The 16,641-nt window shown below is 44.2% G+C and overlaps 1 protein-coding gene across 1 annotated transcript; it reads right to left on the reverse strand.

Annotated features, from left to right (window-relative positions):
* Positions 1–793: 793 nt before the first annotated feature.
* On the reverse strand, positions 794–14,081 carry LOC147883829 (glycosyltransferase BC10-like). Its single transcript, XM_087398299.1, has 2 exons — positions 12,884–14,081; positions 794–1,479 (listed from the first exon to the last, which is right to left on the reverse strand). The coding sequence occupies exons 1-2, from the start codon at positions 13,448–13,450 to the stop codon at positions 841–843; spliced, it is 1,206 nt and encodes a 401-aa protein (XP_087254425.1). The 5' UTR covers positions 13,451–14,081; the 3' UTR covers positions 794–840.
* Positions 14,082–16,641: the final 2,560 nt, after the last annotated feature.

Raw genomic sequence — 16,641 nt, forward strand, 5'->3', positions numbered from 1 at the left:
CCCAAAACCCTCAGGACTTTTCAGCTAGGCTATATAGAATGATATAACCTACCAACCAACTAAGATATTGCACAATAAGAACCATACCAAAATCTTGGTTGACCAACGTGGGCATCACAGCACTATCGACACACAATCTTTGTACTTTACGGATATTGCTGTAAGATTTCCATAATACATACTTTCACAATAATGGGCATACTACCCAATTAAAACCTGTATAAATACTCAATTCTCTACTATTGACTCATTAAAAGAGTTCATAAGCTGATGGTTACTAAAACCCATGGGATATTCTATGGCACCAATACAAAATATCAGAAAATAGAAAACTCATTCATTGTAATTCTCTCTCTCTCTCTCTCTAATGGACAAACCTTCATTAGTAAAACGCTTTGGAGAAGATGCCACTAACCAATGAAGCATCTGATGCCATCCAATTTATTGGATGCAGTGCCAAGCATGGAAAAAATTCAATCAACCTCTGGGCTTTATGAAACTTGGCTATCATGGATATAAGGCACCGACTTTGCCATTCAAAAACTTCGGCTTTCAGACATTTGTGCTTAACAATGAAAGCTTATCACAAACTCTGGATGTGAGCCGTGAAAAATGTATGCTGATGCTTGTAAGGTCCATAATGGTAGACATTTCCCCTTCCCCCCTTTCCCAGACCAAAAGCAATCAGTTGTCCTTTGAAGGAAGCAAAAAACATTTATATACTCAACCACAAACTCAAATTCAAGCAAACCAGAGGGCAAGTTTTACACGAATGCAAGAAACCCTTGTCAAAATGATTCATATATTTATCTCCTGGTGCTCACTCATACAAGATATTTCTCAACTGACAATAACTTTGGAAATTAGCTGCATTAGTGGTTCCAATGTGTTTGGGGAAAACTTGCGTGCAAATAGGAAACAAATACCCCCAAGGTGGCCATTGTAAGGGCAATTCCCTTGGTCACGTATCCCCGTAATGAAGGCCTCTGTTATATCATCCTTTCCAAACATGGCAGGATGTGGTCCACCCCTAGACCAGTCAACCCAGGTCACACTCCTGTTTGCAATTTGTGAACCAAACTCTATGCTTAACATTGTTGGCAGGTAATGTTCATCTACATAGCATGCAGGCTTGCAAAATTCCTTGAATTTTGGATAGTAGAGTGTATCTGAAATTATATAGGTAGCAAGCTTACGGTTCACTTCAAACCATTGAGACCCCTTTCGCCATTGTTCTATTCTGACAACAGGCTCCATGTTTCCATTATACCTTCCCCGTCCGTAAGGCCCGTGATCATCGAAAGAACCTATGAAGCTAGTATGTGAAAAAATCAAATGGTTATATACAATGGGAAATGGATACAATGGAATACAGGTTTCTGATAAAAGAATGAACCTCTCATTTGCAAAATCCAGTAGGGCATTTGCCAAGAGCCGCCTTTCTGCATCACACATGGTTATCTCACCCCACTGTGTCTCCTGCAGTTTGAAACGTGAGATCCAATCAGTTTATTGGAATGACAGAAAGGTTTTTACATAGTAGAAGCCTATATTTCTAGACATGTTCAATCCAACACACATATGCAGCTAGATTAGAGTTTATTAAGCTCATTGGAAAAGCTTAAATGATATGATAGTAACTGGTTTCTTGTCTTCTCCTTCAACTAGAAGGAAAGACTTAAGATCACAGCATCCTTCACGTTCATAACCTCTATACAAAGCCGTTGAATGTATTTTTTCAAAAGGCCTGATAGTACCTACCATTGGCTTATAAAATTGAAAATGTCTATATAATTGAAAATAGCAAATTATGACAGAGACAATAGTTCCAGAGTTGCCAGACATTTCAGAACAATTTCAAAGAGAGAAATTTCACGCATTTTGGATTTTTTAGTACCCGCTTTTAAACATACATATACATACACACATAGATACATACATACATAAGTACCTTTGTACATGCGCACACACACACACACATATAAAAGAGACTCAAGAGAGCACGAGAGATGTATAAACCCCAAGCCCCTGGTAAAGATTCTCAAGAATTTCTTCGTAATGGATCAATGAACATTGAAAACTCCAAGTAAATATCTAGATGAATCCAGGAACGTGCCCAAACTTCATCATCTAAAACACAACATAGTGGAGTTTCAATCTCATGATAGTCACTCATAAGGTTGAAAACCATAACTCCATCACAAATAGCAGGGACTAGCTACTATGGCATCCCCACTGACATCATCAGCGACCGAGCTTCGTGTGATCAAGCCTCAAGTCCTCTCACAACAAGTAGGTTTGCAATCATGACATAGCACTCGCCATGGTCTGGTAAATAGATAGCTGGAGAAGTATCTCACAAACTTCTATTTTGACATGCAGAAAAATTAGAAAAAAGTGCATGCATCTTGCTGAATTCTGCTACAACTGCACAAAGCATGCCTCCATTGGGAATGGCTGCAAAGTTCCTGTGCCTTCCACAATTGTTGATACAGCAATGACCAATTAACAAGCAAGACTTGTTACAGCAATGTCCTTATAATATGATCAAAGCCCAACTTCGTATGAAACTTGATGCAGATCAGAATTGTAGGGAACTCTATTATGAGGAGGGAGATCATGTGTTTCTCAGGCTCCACAAGTCCCTATATGCTTCTATGAAGGGGAACACTACTACTAAGCTTATTCATAGGTATATGGCCCTTACAAGGTTTTGAAGGGAGTTGGTGAAGTGGCATACCAGCTGGAACTGCCCCCATCTTCCAAAATCCATAATGTATTCCATGTCTCAATGGTGAAAATTTACTTGGGTCCTTGGAGCAAGTCCTTGAGGAATTGCCTCCCATGGATAAAGGAACGGCACATCCAGTATATTCCAATAGTACTATGTACTTTAAGCTATCAGGAGATGCCATGTGGCAATTTTCAGGGTATTATCCCATATACACGGTTGTAAAACAGCAGGCCTCAATTCTATAAAAGGCCTGGCTGTCCCAATTGCACTCAGTTTTGTGATCCAGCACCATTATAATGCCAAATTGTATTTGAACAGCAGAGCTTACTGCTCTGTAAGGAAAAAACCATTGACTGCTCTTGTGCAGCCCCTCACAAGTCTCTGTTGTAAGTCCAGCCCCTGATGCATTCTTCCCCAACTCTCAAAGGTGCCTCTCTGTTCACTTCTACAATGAAATCTAAGCTAATATAAATGGAATTGCTCTACCCTAGGCTAAGAAATTCCTAAATGAATTGCTCATTTCTGTTCTAAGGATTGAGAAGGTCTAGAAGAATGTCCAATTAGCCTAAATTAGCTAGAGTTAGCCAAAGATAGGGCTCAATATGTTTCACAAGAACTTATGAGACTTTAGAAACTTCTCTAACAATACTTTCAGCTGAAAGCAATGTTGATTTCTTAAATGAGATCTTGTCAAGAAATTTTCTAAATTATATACAAGCTTAAAATAACCTTATTGTTAGATCTTCCAAAAAACCTTAATAGATGATTAACTCAAAACCATTAGTCGATCCAAGAACTGTAACCTTCTCTTATAATCTCTATAGGTGAAAATCCTCCAGGTTGAGGAGTAAGGAAAATCACAAGAAATATGAATGCATCGATTTAAAAGTAGATGCAATGTTTTTTCCCCCAAAATGTTAAATCAAACAAATTATAAAAGAGGTGAGAGAGTAAGAACTATATCACTGACCTCTACATATAACAAAAAAGCCAAGGAATTGGTCTATAGTCCACAACATCCCAAATGGTGTCAAATGAAAAAAAACCCCAGGTCCTTTTGAATTAGATGGATCTCTCTTGTGACATCTCTCCCACAGACTCCTAATGGTGAAAACCAAATAGAAGCCAGTATATTAGCCAAAGTGGATTGCTGGCCGCCTAAAACATATGTACATCTTGAAGACCAAATCTGCCACAAAAGTAATGCTGGATACTACCTCCCAAGCCAAACCAGCCGGTGAAGAAGGGAAGCAGTCATGAGCTGGAAATAGGAATAAAAAACAAATCCTGCGATCCATTATGTTAAGATCTATAGGACCATGTCTCAAGTGACGTTGCATGAAAAAAGCATGGTCACTAGCCTGAGACACATATAAAGCAAAGAAACCAGACCCTATGGCCCATATTTCTGCTCCTTGTGTCATAATGAAAGACTCGGATCTGATATGCTCAAAACACCCATCCAAACCACCATGGCAATGTGACAGCTCCACAAGCAATGCTTGCAGGATTCCTCTCCAAGCTGACATCTCATACAAAGAGAAGGTCTACCCATCTGTTATAACCATATAGGTCTCACACAAAGAGAAGGTCTCCCCTTAAATATCCAAAGTCTCCATCTAGACTCCTCTCTGATAGTCAAGGTGATCAACAAACCATTGCTTCCCCAAGCAGCCTATAACACTAATCCTCTGCCAATCTAAATCTTGCTAGTCCATCAGCTGCATACGCATAAGTCAGTAAGAAGTATCTGCAGAATAACATAAGAAAGGTGCTGGCCCCATTCTCGCACCTACACATATGACAAGCTCAAAAAAGCATCCAAGCCAACTGAAAATAGGCTAACGATCCTCCTAAGGCTCAGTGAGTCTCTCCATGTCTCTCATAATATTGATTCTAGTAGTAGCAACCCGTTGGAAAGGTCCATTAGTATGCATAATAGTCTTCTCTATGATCTCTTGACCTCCCTTGATTCAGTCTCCAATACTAGTGGAACCCTGGGCATGCCATCTTGCTTGTTTGGATCTGAGCTCACTGCCAAGGATAACACCTTGATACTGTACCATCTATAGTGGAAGGAAATACACAAATGAGTGTCGGACGGAAATAATTCAAGATCTGAATGAGCCTTCTCACCAAAAGAGAAGTAGGCCAGGTCCAATGATCCGCCAAGAAAATCTGGATGACACTTCCTGACCACTAAGCACTAACCAATTTGCCTAGGACTACACTGTAGATAACCATGTCGTAGAAATTGTGTCTGTGGATGATCCCTTGGAGTTAAGCTTCTCACATAAAGCTTAATCAACTGCCTTGGGCCTTTGGGGTGCGGAAGTCTGGCCATGTGTACAAGACTTGGGGAATTAAAATTCCTAGTGGGCCGCAGGTAATTAATTCCTAGGACCAATGTGTGCAACAGAGGGGCAAAAGAGTGGTGCGATTAAAAATTGTTGTTTTTGGCACACGACAACTGTTTGGCATGCAGGAGGCCAAAAAGCAAGTAGAAAAGTCGAAATTTGTTTTCAGGGCTGTTTTCTATGCAACAGAGGGGCAAAAGAGTGGTGCAATTAAAAACTCTAATATCAGCACAGGACTCTAATATCAGCACAGGACACCTGTTTGGCATGCAGGAGGCCAAAAAGCAAGTAGAAAAGTCGAAATTTGTTTTCAGGGCTGTTTTCTAAACACAGAAGAATAGGGAGAGGCAAGTCACAGGCTGGAAGAGTGCTCCAGGGCTATTCTATCACATCGCCTTGCTGATTTTAGACTACCACAGCGGTCAATGGGCTGCTAGAAGCTCAAAAATGAGATTCGTTTTCGTGCCAAGAGCCTCTAGATCAGTTCGTTTTTGCTGCTTTCCGGGTTGCAGGCAGGCTGCAAGAAGCAAGACGATTTGATTTTTGGCTGATTTCTGTCAGTTGCTGCTGATTTTGGGCCTTTCCAAGGTGGGGCGACATGTGCTGTGTTGCTTTCGGGTTGTTCCAAGGTTGAATCTTCAGTTCCTTGCTGGATTCAGGGTTTTCAAGACCAAACGACTTGTTTTCTGAGGATTCCTGGCCGAGGAAGGCTGGTTTTACTTTTGTTGTTCCCGGACTGGTTGTGGGCTGGTTATTGCGTTTGGTATTGTTTCCAGGCAGGGAAAGGCTGATTTATGATGTGGCCGAGGTGGCTACAAATTGGGACGAACTGCTTTGGAAGGGTTTCCTTGGTTGGTTGTGCCAGAGTTTGGCTGTCCATGTCTTTTCTGCAACTGTTTAGCCATGCTTGGCTGGTTGGGCACTTGGTTATGCAACTGCAGAGGACAGAGAGAGAGTTGATGCCTTTGGGATCTGTTGCACACTTGTCGGAAGGAAGGATGCGTGATTGCCTAGTGATAGGATGCATATTCACCATATAAAGTTGAGCAGAAATTGCACGGTGTGCAGGATATTGGAAGTCTGTGGGCAATGATTTGCAACTTTCAGGAGACCTTGTAATCAGCCTCTTGGCTTTATATGAATATCAAAGAAATATTGCAAGGAGCGTCATTGTTTGGGGCCAATCGGTGTCTCTATCTCTGAGTAGGAGCGCTCTAGCTCCCTGTGAATTAACCTATGGTGATTAATAATTTGATTAACTGCTGTGTATGCTGTCATTAAAATGGATTCCACCACCCTTTGATTAGTGAAGGTGGGTTTCCTATACTCTCTAGCACAGGAGCAAACTATTGAGCAAGAGAGATATATGCCTTTGTAAGACTCGTACAAATTCATATTCTTGCTATAGTATAGTTCAAATTTCTACAATGAAAACAAAAGAGAAAACGAAAGAGAGAAAAATGAGAGAACCTTTTTTTTTTGAAAACCAAAGGTAGACATACCTAGCAAGCAAAGCAATGCATATGTCGTCATCAGTGCCCAAGCGTAAACAGCTATACTGGGTTTCTAAAGGCCCGCAGAGTCTCTTGGGCAAACCCGATGCTTACTAAAATACGTCAATTAAACAAAAGGGAAAGAAGACAAGAAATAAAGAAGAAAGGAAGAAAGTCACTAAGCAAAACTATCCCGGGCGGGGGTGGTGGTTCACACCACCAGGCGATTATGTTTTAAATATATGCTCTAATATTAACGCAAGAAAGAGTAATTGGTCTAGTGGTAGGAAGACACATCAATACCAACTTGAAAGCCTGAATATTTGGTGGAGGTTCTCTGGGCACCCAAACAAAGCCTCTTTGAAATCCCCAGCCTACTCAGGACCATTCCAAATACCTTTTGATTCGCTCCAATTGACAAGTCCTCTTGATGCTAGGCAAAGCTTATCAATGAAAAAATCAGTGGTAGTCAGACTATGTGGATCTCCCTTGACTGCCACTGATGTGTCATCTGTAAACTCTGTATCTAATAGCTTCTTGTGCTGCCTGATCAGGAGAGAGCGCCACAGAGTGCCCTAACTAGTTGTTGGAAATGTCACCTCCCCATCTGTAAGCCCCCAAATGAGGAGAGCATGGGGGAGGGAGACCTAGGGCAAGGTATGCCCAGAGAGAGAGGAAGTACTTGGCAGATCAGGGCCACCATGGTGGGCAGAAATGGTACAGCAGTGCCATGTGGCTGTCCATGGATGGAGACGACAGGCCTGTACACGGAAACCAGCAAGAAGGGCTGTGTGGACAGGGCGGCTGACCTCAGCAGCAGTACGGAGCTGCACACATGGCTGGAGAGAGCCTGGCAGAGGGCAGATCCAGCAGGATCATAGGTGCATTGATGGCGACACATGGCAGAGAATGTGGGCAGGTTCATGACCTGCAACAGGTCCTGCAAGGAGGCGCATTAATGGCGGGTGTACCAGCAGGAAGGTCAGCCATCTTGGAAGGGCTGGTTGGGTTGGTTAGAGCCAGCCAACCAAGCCTTATATAGGCAGACAGAAGGGGCTGGGACCCTGCCTTGAAAGGAGGGCTAAAGCCCTTGGAGTGTGGGCCAAAGGCCCTGGAAAAGTTTTGTGGCAGACAAGTCTGCCAGGGAGGGGCCGACTGAGTCGGCTATTTTGCCCCTCCCCTGGTCAGATTTTGCAGCAGGCCTTGGGCCTAAATAAGTAGAGGCCCTGGGCCTCATTCATCATCCAACAGCTCAGCCATCAGAGGAGCAGCAGGAGCAGTCATGCCTACATCCAGGAGGCAGAGGAGACTAGGAGTTGCTGCAGACAGAGTTCATCTAGAACTGGACCTTGGCTGTCTTCTAGGGCAGTAAGGTGTTTGGATCTGGACAAAAAGTCTACTTACGCTCAAGGTAGAGCACGCGGGCTCAAGTCTAGAGATAACCGGCAGATAGGAGGAGGACCTTGTGGTAAGATCAGAGGACCACACCATTGGTGGGACTTTGGATCTATCACTTTTGTATTGTGTCCACAGCTTTGGACGGAAATATATTATTTTGGTGGTTTCTCTATTTGGCTGGTTCATTGTCTATTGATGAGTCTGCACACCTATGCTATGCACATAAGTTTAAGAAGTTTGTGATTCCACACCCCACACCACACTGTGTGAGCTCCTGGGCTATTCTATCAGTCTTCCACTGTGCGTACCCTCTGTTTGGTTGATTTCTAACATGGTATCAAAGCCCAAGTAGGAGGCTCACAGGTGTGGGACCCTGAAGGCACGGACCTTGCTGAAGAACGACCCTGATTCAGAAGCTCTTGGGAATCGACTTCCACGACTGGAGGACTGTGCCCTTGCAAGAAGGAGGGTGACTCAGGTTTAGTCAGGTGCGTTCAAAGTTCTGGTCTACTGAAGATTAAGTTTCATCGACTTTGCTGTGTGGTTTAGTAGCAAAGATGTCGACCTCTTCAGCCCCTGCTCTCCCTTCCTCCTCCCCCAGATTTCTTTCTTTCACTATCCCTAACTTTGGAGAGTCTGGGAAACTGGATGGGTCAAATTACCCAATCTGGAAGGTGAAGATCCGAAGTCATTTAGTGGCTCGGAAGCTATGGAAATTGACAACAGGAGTGGAGGCGAAGCAGGAGGACATGGTGGACAGACAGGGGAATATACTCATGGCAGTAGACGGAGAGGAGCTCGAAGCTTGGGAAGATAGAGATGCCCATGCCTTAGCATTGATCATAGGGACTACGGCGGACTCCGTGCTTCCTCACATCATGACCGAGAAGCCAGTAGAGGCGTGGGTCACTTTGAAGGATCTTTACGAGATAGACAACACATCTCGAATCTTGCTTCTTCAACATCAGCTCTATAATCTTGATATGGATGAGGGAGATTCGGTACATAACCACTTGACGAAGGTCAAGGTGGTGAGGGATCAACTCGCATCAGTTGGTCAGAAGATGGACTCGTGCCATTTGACCTTGATGGTACTGAGGAGACTACCTCCGAGTTTCAAAAGCTTTGTTACGACCATGACAGCAAGACAGAGGACCAAACCTCTGACTTTTGAGGAGTTGGGTCCAATACTGCTACAGAAAGAAGATAGGGAGAAACTCTACAAGGATGACAAGGCATGGCTGGCGAAGGATTACGTTGGTAAAGGAAAGGGCAAGCCTAACGGTGGCAAGTCCAAGAAAGACGACTCTGATGACGAGGACACTTCCAAGAGGAAGCAGAAGAAGTGCTTCTATGGTGACACGCCAGGTCATTTTACGAAGGACTGCAGAAAGAAGAAGGCGGATCTGAAAAACAAGAGGAAGGAGTCCGACTCAGATTCAGAGGGTGACACAAAAGTCAAAGCAAATGTGGTAATCGAAGAGTTGTTCCTCGTGACATCTCCGTGTGTTACTGGGGTCAGATATGCCGAACTAGAAACCACAATGATGATGTCTGACATTGAGATGTGGGTCGACGAGGAGTCAGAGACCTTTGTGAAGGTGAAGGACAGCATGGAGTGCTTGGTATCCTCCAAGTGCGTGGCTATTAATACTGACACCAGGGTGGATTCCATGAAGAGCCCTGGGGTTTCATGTTCAGATGGATGCTATACTTCAGAAGGGGATAGTAGAGGATTACACACGCTATTGGTATGAGCCTCGATGAGGTGCATGGTTTGCTTTCAGAGCAAGCACAGAGGCAGCACGACGATCTAGTATGTACTTGATGTTCTTCATTTGAGCCTTTATAGCATGCTGTGGAGAGACTCTACTCTTCATTTGTCTCAGGTAATGCGAGATTGGAAGGAATTGGCCTTCTTCGAAGAAAGAAAGGAAACTATGGGTGCTTCTTCAAATCTCAGATGCAGATTGCTGGAAGGTGATGGACAAAGTGTATTGAAGCCAGAAGAGTACCTGCTTGAGAGCTCAGTAAGAGTTCATGATCCAGGTTATCATTTGTAGCGGATCTTGCCAAAGGAAGGAGAGGTTGAAACAGACCCTCAGAGCATGGTGCCTAGAAGACTCCAGGTTGTTCACTCATTATGAGGGGGACAACTGGAAGATTGTGGCGGCTAGATTGCTCGAGTTCGAAGGCAGGAACGTGATTGAAGGTGGTGGTGCAAGGAGGTGCTACCAGAGATGGACCTGTATACCAGGATGGTGTGCGGAAGCAGAAGCAGAACCAGACCCGGTGGAGCAGGATCCACTGGATGAAAAGCCATGAAAACATTTCGACATCGAAATGTTCCAAACCGGTTAGATAGCATTCGTCTCCCTAGATTGATACCGATCTTGAATACATCATACAAGAACCATTAGCCCAACTCCTACAAGGCTAACCAACATACTTTAGCCTTCAAGGATTAACCACCCTGACTAATACCTATGAAGCCAAGGTTAGTGCGTAACCCAACTTGGGTACAAGCTAGCTAGGACTGGCTCGGGATCTGAGCATCATTGCCCCCCCCAAAAGAGGATTTGTGTCCTCATAAATCAAAGTAGGACATCATTTTGATGAAGATGAATGTTGTACACTAAAAGGGCTCAGGATAATAGCTTGATACTCCTGGCACTTTATGTGGATGATATGTTATTGGCTAGCAAGAACACTTATGAGCTTGATGCATTGAAGGCCAAGTTGCATGAGGCCTTTGACATGAAGGATTTGGGACCTACAGGTCATATTCTTAGTATGCGCATCACGCGTGACCGAAGTAGAAAACTCCTTTGGCTTTCATAGAAGGAGTATGTTACAAAAGTGTTGCAACATTTCAATATGGAGGGGGGGAAGGCAGTAAGTACTCCATTGCCTCCATATGTGAAATTGAGTCAGGCAGATAGTCCCAAATTAGATGAGGAGAGGGCCATGATGGCCATGGTTCCTTATGCATCAGCGGTTGGGAGTCTTATGTATGCTATGATAGCTACTGGACCGGACATTGCATTTGCAGTGGGAGTTGTTAGCTGGTATATGGCTAATCTAGAAAAGAGGCATTGGGAGGCAGTTAGGTGCGTCATGAGGTACATGAATGGTACCAAGGAGGTGTGTATCTGCTTTGGCAGAGGAGAGATGCGTGTATTTGGGTACATAGATTCCGACTATGCAAGGCATGTGGGTAGTAGGAGATCCACTTCTGGTTTGGAGCACCGTCATCGACGTGTTGGCATTGAGCAGAGATTTGTCGGTGAGAGGGGGTGTTGGAAAGGTCACCTCCCCATCTATAAGCCCCCAAATGAGGAGAGCATGGGGGAGGGAGACCTAGGGCAAGGTATGCCCAGAGAGAGGAATTACTTGGCAGATCAGGGCCACCATGGTGGGCAGAAATGGTACAATAGTGCCATGTGGCTGTCCATGGATGGAGAGGACAGGGCTGTACACGGAAACCAGCAAGAAGGGCTGTGTGGACAGGGCGGCTGACCTCAGCAGCAGTACAGACCAGCACGGACCTGCACACATGGCTGGAGAGAGCCTGGCAGAGGGCAGATCCAGCAGGATCATAGGCGCATTGATGGTGACACACATAGCAGAGAATGTGGGCAGGTTCATGATCTGCAACAGGTCCTGCAAGGAGGTGCATTAATGGCGGGTGTACCAGCAGGAAGGTTGGCCATCTTGGAGGGGCTGGTTGGGCTGGTTGGAGCCAGCCAACCAAGCCTTGTACAGGCAGAAAGAAGGGGCTGGGACCCTGCCTTGAAAGGAGGGCTAAAGCCCTTGGAGTGTGGGCCAAAGGCCCTGGAAAAGAGAGCCCCAAAAGGGGCATTTTGTGGCAGACAAGTCGGCCAGGGAGGGGCTGACTGAGTCGGCTATTTTGCCCCGTTCCTGGTCGGTTTTTGCAGCAGGCCTTGGGAGAGTCCCTGGGCCTCATTCATCATCCAACAGCTCAGCCATCAGAGGAGCAGCAGGAGCAGTCATGCCTACATCCAGGAGGCAGAGGAGACTAGGAGTTGCTGCAGACAGAGTTCATCCGGGGCTGGACCTTCTGTCTTCTAGGGCAGCAAGGTGTTTGGATCTGGACAGAAAGTCTACTTACGCTCAAGGTGGAGCATGCGGGCTCGAGTCTACTAGAGATAGCCAGCAGATAGGAGAAGGACCTTGTGGTAAGATCAAAGGACCAAACCATTGGTGGGACTCTGGATCTCTCTCTTTTGTATTGTGTCCATAGCTGTGGACGGAAATATTTGGTGGTTTCTCTATCTGTCTATTGATGAGTCTGTGCACCTATGCTATGCACATAAGTTTAAGAAGTCGTGAGCTTTTTGCTATCCATGGCATATATTGAGACAAGCTTCTGAAATAGAGGATTCCAAACACCAAATAATTGAGCTTCGGATGACAATTACCGTAAACAGGTGTGGTGAGGAATATTCATAAGATGAGAATAAGATGAGACTCCAACTCATGATCAATCGGTTGAATTGCAAAGAGTCTTAACAATCAATAAGCTTGCATTACTCGTAAGCTATGAGGAAAATGCTGTCCTAAAAATTTACAAAATAAGAATTGCGAAAACTTGAGAATGAAAATACGAAATGGAATGACATTGAATCTTGAAACTGCAAGTTTTAACACGAGTGTATTAAAACCAACATCTGGTAAAAAGAATCAACTATTAAAACCAACATCTGTTAAAAAGAATCAACTGTTAAAACCAACATCTAGTAAAAAAATCAGGCTCTTACAAATCACAAATCTGTACAAGATAGAAAGGTCTGTAATCAAGGGCCTGATGATCTTCACGAATTCCTTCCTTTAAGGCAAGATATTGTTCTTCACGGCCAAGAATGGAGATCGAAACTCACCTTGCTTGGGATTTGGCGGCCATGAAAAACAGAGGAGGCGGGGACGTCAAGCGTGAAGCCAGGATGTGAATGCACATATATAGAGTACAACCCCTCGTTCCCCTTGAAAAACTTCTCCCATAAAGGTGCAAGAGGCAAAGGACCCCTACTGAGGAACATGAAAGCAACCTTGGCAACACGCCGTATGGGCATTCCTTTCCTGCGTGGCGCCATAGAAGCTATCCACAGAAGCTCTTGATCCGACATATTGTGGTGAATCGATAGCCCAGCAAGCCAATCCTGCGGTCTAAACCATTGGCTTTCCCTAGAACGAAGAGTGGAGGATGACGATGATTGCTGGCACAAGGTGACAGAATTGGAGAAAATAGCGCCTGGTGTCAAGTAGCGCGACACGTGCAGGGCAAAGACCACGCCCAAGATGACTCCTGCACCCAGTAAGATGAACAAGAAAAGCACCTTGGCCAACCTCACAGGCCACTCGCGCTTAACCGCCTGCGACCTGGTTGATTCGCGTACAAGAAACCCATTCTCCTCTGCTGCAGCCATTGTTCCACTCCGCATCTGCATAGTTGCCTATATTCCTAATTCTGCCTTGCAGCTCAGATTCGAGTCTTTCCGACCTCGACAATTGCAGTAGATCACGCATAATCCCGATCCTTCGCTTCAAATTTGCCCGTGGAGATCACAGTCAACACTGATCGCTATGGGACCAGACACGGTTAAGTCTCCCTCTCGATTATCTTAAATCTGAAACACAATTCATGTTTTCTTTTTTGGTGAGAACAATTCATTGTTTTTCTCTGCGTATCCTTCATCAGAGGCGATGCCGCATTGTTACGATCACTTGCTCTGTGGAAGCATGCCGCGTGTGTGCGGTCCAAAGGCCACGTGGAGAGGCTAATTCAAAAGGCAAGCATGCAAAGTCGTCGCAAGAAACCGGGAGTGGAGACAGGTCGGGAGGATCCGAAACTCGGGGGAAGCGGGACTGTGGAAACAGGAGGTGAAGCAAAATCGGGGGGGGGGGAGGCAAAGGTGGAATTGGATCAAGGAAAGAGGAAGGGGGAGGGGAAAGAAAAAGTGAGAGGTTGAAGGGGAGGCCTAAGGGAGAGCAGAAGCCATGAAAGCTCAGAAAAAAGAAGCAGAGACGAAGTCCAAGACGATGACGATGACGAAGACGACGACGAAGAAAAAGAAGAAGAAGAAGAAAACGACGAAGTAGTAGAAAGCATAGAGTTTCCTGTTGTCCCGACAACACCATTTAACCCTTCCCCTTTAACCCTCGTCTTAACCCGGATTAACTCTTTACGTGCGTTTCCCCCACGTCCTCCCATTTTCCATCCCCCCCCGCCGTCCGATCCCCATCCTACGGCCCTCGCCTCCCCCCCACAAGATCCCCTCCCATTATTATTTTGCCAAGGTCGCTTTCCCCAAACGCCCTCCCGCCCTTCAAGGGGTTCACGCCCCCTATGCAAGCATTACTATTTGGTGCCTCTTCACTCTCACGGGTGTGGCTTCCAACACCAAGTGAGAGCCACACTTAAATTTGAGTTCCCCGTGGCTCTAATGCATTGATCTTTCAAGGAGTGCGTTTCCTGAGAGGTCTCATCGGAGATCTGAAGCATGACGTTCTAGAGGCGTTGTGTTTTTACTGTTCTAGATCGTAGCATATAGAGCGCTTAGCGCATCTCTGTAAACTCTCTTTCCTTGAATTTTTCTTCTTTTGAATTTAATTTCATTTCATTTCCACACAAAAATAAATAATTAATTAATAAAATTTGAGTTTGCATAGGCAGGAATCTTGGTTGCTCCTCAAGCCCCTGCTTTGGAGCAAAAAACCCAATTTCTAGTCAGCAATGAAAAGGATAGGGTGGTTCATCTTTGCTCTCACTTTGCTCCTTCGACTGCACGACTACCTCCACTTGCTACCTCCCTAATTTGCACTAACGACGTTATTGCAATGTTCATGGTTTTAATTTGACTATTTTTGCAGTGTTTGGCCGTATATTCGATGGGCGGTGATTTGGTAGATGAGGAACTAGATTGTCTTTGATGAGTATTGAGTATCCTTAGCAACATGATTGTGTTTTTGTAAAAAAGAAGCCACTAGAGGGAGGGGTTCTTCTAGACTTCGTCATCATCTGTAAGGCAATATGCCCTTTTGTTTAGCTTTGTTTGTCTTTGATCTAGTTTGTATGTTTGGGCTTCATTGTATGTCAAACCAGCACATAATATAAGTGGGTTGTTTCGAGGGGAAAACATAGTTGTATCAACGCTTACCATCCCCCCCGTCATATCGTTAACATTTAGGAGATTGACCTTGCACCCTTTGCTAGACCCAAAAACTATTATGAATTGCCCACCTTCTTTGCTTGAGACACACTTACTTGTCAAACTTGAAGTTTGATTTGTTTTTGCAATTGAAGCCCTTGCCTCCCCTGCCTCCCACCTCATGCTTGAAACCTTAGAAGGGTGCCCCATGTATGTGAATACGATGGGTAAGTATGGTTCTTATCACCCAAAAGTGTTTTACTACACAAACATTATTAAGGCCAAGGGTGTGCAACTTAGATTGCCTTACCTTCAAAAATTAAAATAATTTTTTCTTACTACAATGCAAGCTTCACTAGTAGGCCTTCCAAAAGTTACATTTAGTATAAGTTTGATGCTGAAACGATGGTGCTATCTAGCTTGAACTTAATACCTTTTGTGTCAATAAACCCGTTATTGCCCACCAAGGTGGCGTGTACAAACAAACTTGGTTATGAAATTTAAAAGTTGGTGTTGTTAACCCCTTTCGGGTGTTAAAACCCTTGAAAACTAGGGTTTGGAATGGATGTAGTGATTGACCTCACTTGACCAACCATGGTCTCAACTTATTGTTGTGCTTCAAGAACGTACAATCGTGATCCTTGGCCCTCCATCACCCATGTTGTGTAAGTCAGATGAGTGGGTGGTAATCAAGGAGTTGTCACCCATCGAGATGGTAGCAAGGCCAAGGCAATAACTCATGACCATTCATAACGAGCATATTGGGCCTTCTAAGTCATAGCACCCCACCACATCTTGGCTATAATGTAAAGCTTAGTGTGATCATTAAACCAAGCAAATCAAAAGGTCATACCCAACCCAAGCACATCTTGGCTATGATGTAAAGTTTAGTGTGAACATTAAACCAGGCAAATCAAGGTAAGAATGGTGGTAAGTTATGCACCTTGCTTAGGTCCATGTTTGGCCAACGAGAGTATGATAAAACTTCCATTTAAAATGTGCCTTATTTCCTCTCAACCATTTGTACATTTGGTATAAAAATGTACTTTTAGCCTTATTTAGTCTCAACCATTTGTATATGTGATATAAAGTGACATGACCTTGTAAGTTGCTTTAAATGAGAGGGGAAAATCACTTTTGAGGTGGTTGTATGTGGTAAATTTAACTTTTATATTTCTCAAATAATATGTTGGAATCCTACAAACTATTTGAATTGACAGGTGCAATTTAGCTATTATTCACCTAAAATCTCTAAAGAGTCCCCCTCTAGGACCTCATTTTAATCTCATTTTCCTATAACAATTTTCTCGCTTAATAATTTATAAATATAATTTTTATAATATGTACTTGCTCAAAACTGGCTCCATGAATTCTTCTATCGCTAGTAAAACAAATTGGCTTATCCCCCTCTTCTTGTTGTCAGTAGATTAGGATGCACACAATGTGCACACACACACACGTGCACGTGCGAACACACACACACACACGCA

Source organism: Dipteris shenzhenensis, chromosome 27 (genome assembly GCF_047967505.1).
Source record: "Dipteris shenzhenensis isolate YYH24624 ecotype China chromosome 27, Dip_SZ_1.0, whole genome shotgun sequence".
Classification (NCBI taxonomy): Eukaryota; Viridiplantae; Streptophyta; class Polypodiopsida; order Gleicheniales; family Dipteridaceae; genus Dipteris; species Dipteris shenzhenensis.

Excerpts from the sequence above, each read along its gene's own strand:
- LOC147883829 (XM_087398299.1), bottom strand. The coding sequence starts at position 13,450 with ATGCAGATGCGGAGTGGAACAATGGCTGCAGCAGAGGAGAATGGGTTT. Across the intron at positions 1,480-12,883 it reads GCCGCCAAATCCCAAGCAAG|GAGACACAGTGGGGTGAGAT; the intron begins GTGAGTTTCGAT and ends TTCAAACTGCAG.